This window comes from Aplysia californica, unplaced genomic scaffold (genome assembly GCF_000002075.1).
Source record: "Aplysia californica isolate F4 #8 unplaced genomic scaffold, AplCal3.0 scaffold00019, whole genome shotgun sequence".
Taxonomy (NCBI): Eukaryota; Metazoa; Mollusca; class Gastropoda; order Aplysiida; family Aplysiidae; genus Aplysia; species Aplysia californica.
The window spans coordinates 580,260-583,859 of record NW_004797289.1 but is presented as its reverse complement, the minus strand read 5'-3'; the positions used below and the strand labels follow the sequence as shown (position 1 = coordinate 583,859).

The 3,600-nt window shown below is 40.0% G+C and overlaps 1 protein-coding gene across 2 annotated transcripts in view; it reads right to left on the bottom strand.

Moving 5' to 3' along the window:
• LOC101862766 (protein yellow) overlaps nt 1-3,600 on the bottom strand; it is a 15,913-nt gene continuing 12,313 nt past the window's right edge. For both annotated transcript variants that reach the window (XM_035971756.1, XM_035971757.1), the window contains one exon: nt 1-2,494. In XM_035971756.1, the coding sequence (XP_035827649.1) occupies nt 1,355-2,494 (1,140 nt within the window). In that variant the 3' untranslated portion in view covers nt 1-1,354. The remainder of the gene's footprint in view (nt 2,495-3,600) is intronic.

The window sequence follows — 3,600 nt, the reverse complement described above, 5'->3', positions numbered from 1 at the left end:
GATGTATTGAAAAAAAATGTATTATCAAAATAATTAGATAACCAAAAAATATAATAACAGTAGCAACTCCCACAAAGCAATCATGGTTTACAGCTAAGATACGAGGGAGAGTAAAAGAATAATGCAATTTGTTCGTTATTTTGCACAATTTTGCATCAAAGTTAATTAAATTCAACTCACAAGTACGTGCTCATATACTTTTGAACTCAAAAGGATAAAATTTAAGTTTCTTTAATTTTGGCCCGAATGACATCACATCAAAATGGTTACCCTCTTGGGAGTATGTCTGAGGTAAAGAGCTGTGATTTAATTTGTTTTAGAAGGAGAATCCACCGATAACATCCAAAAGAGACTTCAAAATGTTTACAAGGGCCAAACTCTAGATTTTGGCACTGTATATAGGTGGGTCAGACGTTTGAGCAAAGAATCAGAAAAAGAGGAAGAAGTGCCCATATGCTTGTCAGACAAGCATCGTCCCGAGGAGTCAGCAGGAAAAATAAAGGCAAATGTCTTTTGTGACGTTCATAGTGTGCTTCTCACAGATTTTTTTTTTACCACGAGCAGCAACTGTCAATTCTGAACCCTACTTTGAAACATTGAAACGACTGAAAGCAAGACTTCGACGAGTCACACCAAATTTGAACTTGGAAAGGGTGTCTTTTTCACCATGACAATGCCGCATGCATTCGAGTACCAGAACAAGAGAGACAATCACCCCGTTTATGTGGAAAACACTGCCACACTCAACTTATTCTCCTGATTTTGGCTCCTATAGACTCCCACCTTTTCGGTCCTAGAAAAGAACCATTGAGAGGTCAACAGTATGGAAACCACGGAGAAATCAAGACTGCTGCACCCCTACAACCAACCTGCTCAGTTTTACGAAGCTGGCATATGTGGGCTTAGTAAAAGATGGACGGTGGCTATTGAACAAAATGGAGACTATGTTGAGAAATAAAAATCTGATCTTCAAATGCTCCCCTTCAATTTGAGGTATGATAGTTGCAAGTGCGTTCTTTTTTCTTTAAACTATAAACGAACATACATTACTTTTTTTAAAACACAAGGGAAGGAGACGGTAAGATGAAATAAAAGGGAGCAAAGGGGTCCTAGTCTGGGTGCTCTCATTACCAAAATTGAGGGTAAACGAGGCAGAGGTGAACCCAGAGCAACCTCCTTGAAGAGCCTAAACAGATGGGTGACGTGGAAAGATCAGAATAATTTAGTTTTTTAGAGCATTGAACAAAACGAATGAAAGGAGAATCATGAACGCTCATGTCTGTCCCAGAACAGGCAATTAATGATGATGACTTTATACAGACTTCTAAAAGTGTGTTACTTCCACGCCCTGTCGTCACTCTGTACGTTTCAAAGAAAGAAAAACAGTCAAAAATAAAGACCAGAAAAGGTTTATAATACTTAGAGTGCCACCAAATCTCTGCCCAGCAGTATTATTATTAGTTCTTCCTGGAGCCCCGTGAAGATAGCTAGTTTCGTTAATGAAAACTTTATAGATTCTCATGTTGATCTCTGACCCCGTAAAGTTCATGGTGTTGGTAAAGAGCAACTGCAAACGGTCAGCAGTGAACCACAGATATCCTTCCTCGTCGATAGCAAAAGTGTCTTGCCATTGCATTTTCTGGTCATCTTTCACCAACTGTGTCTGTGTGTTTAGGGTCACGTGACTAATGTCCTTGTTTTGATCCCTCATGTCTTTCTCAATGTCCCAGTAACACACGGCGTTTTTGCTCAGAGCGCCGTAGTAAAGACGTTTGCAGCTGAACGCCATGCCATCCGATTGGGAACCTTTCTTCCCCACAAGTCGGATTCCGTCTGACCCTCCATTTCTCAGTGTTGATGTTGGTACCTGGTAAAGACTGTAAGCTCCTATGGAGGAGTAATACAGGTAATCAAAGTTAGGGGACATAGCAATACCATTTACACCCAGAGAAAAAGTGTAGTTCTTCCCGTTAATCACAATGATGCCCCCATCCGGTTCTGCTTTCATGGATGCTTCGTCATTCAGACTCCAAGCTCGCTTTGTTCCGAAGTCAAAAACGTGAATACTGTGTGCGTTGACGTCAGTTATATATGCATATTTCACTTGGCCGTCCACGTAATCTAGCACGATATCGTTCAAGAAATTGTCATCTCTTTTAACAACATCGTCTGGAAAATCGTAACTAGCCACACGCTGGTCAGTATGAAGGTCGAAGACGACAATTTTGGCTGGACAAAGGTTCTGAGCCCCGGATTGTGCAAACAGGCCATTTCTTCCAACATCGATGACGTACATTCGGCCGGTATTGGGGTCTATTTCCATACTCTGTACGTACTGTAAGGCCTGGCAGTCTCCGACAGTCTGTGAGGCCCAGTCTGGGTATGGCCTTAGTTTGACCTCGCTCCCAACTTTTACGACCTTAACTAAGGACACAGGAATCCCAGTTGTTGATAGCCACCTTGGTATGCTGAGATACACTTCGTTTTTGTACACCTGAGAATAGTTTAAAATACATATGATCAAACTGGGTTAACAGCATAAAATTGTTTTTGTTTAATTTGTTCTATGGTTTGACTGAAACATGCTACTGAGAACATTGAATGAAGATGAGGCTCTTGATGTTTACCTCGTTTTTCTTCTTTTTTTGGGGGGTCATATATATATATATAGGGAAAATAGTTTTCTGTCTTGTGTATTTGTTAAGTGTAACAATCACTCGGACGTACCGTACATAAACAGCTCAAAGACACCAAAAAAAACAATAAAAAAACAAAAACAAAAACAAAAACAGACTAGCTAAAACAAGCTAGTCTGTTTTAGTTTGTTTTGTTTTTTTAATTGGGGTTATTTTTTTGTCTTTGAGCTGTTTATGTACGGTACGTCAGAGTGATTGTGGGTTTGAGTGCGCGTGTGTGTACCGTGTGTGTGTGAGGGGGGGGGGTTCGGTGTAGAAGCATACGTATGTTTGTTATCTGATATGTTGGTACTGTAGGCTCCAAGATGCGGTATTTAGAAACAAGTGTGGTAAGTATCATTGAGCAAAAATGATTAGAAAACGATTTGTCGTTCTATATGTCCGTGATTACCCTTAACTCTGACTCCCTTTTACCGCCCACTCCTGAGAGTGCCAATAAACTTTAGTTTCTCACACCACCACCACCCCTCCCCGCCCCTTCTTTTTAAACATACACACAGTAACATCTTCATTCCCCTACTTTAACGAATTGGACATTACAGCTTGCAATAAAAAAAAGTTAATTCCATCTTTTTGGACAATAAACATCCCTTGTTCCCTCAAATAAAAACATCAGTCAGAAGTAAAAGACCTAGGCTTTTGCTCTGTAACAAAGAAAGATACGGAAGGTCATTTTACCGACCATCAACTTTTTCCATTAATCATCTTGTTACAAGTATTCATATGACCTTAGAGCATGAATCAGAATAACATTGAGTTACAGCCGGAATACTGAGTATGTATCTAGCTTAAGATTATCTTTGTTTATATTACTGTTCATTTACAGTATGCATGTAACTGTAAGCCTGCGTGTGTGTGTGCATGTTTGTGTGTGTGTGTGTGTGTGTGTGTGTGTGTGTGTGTG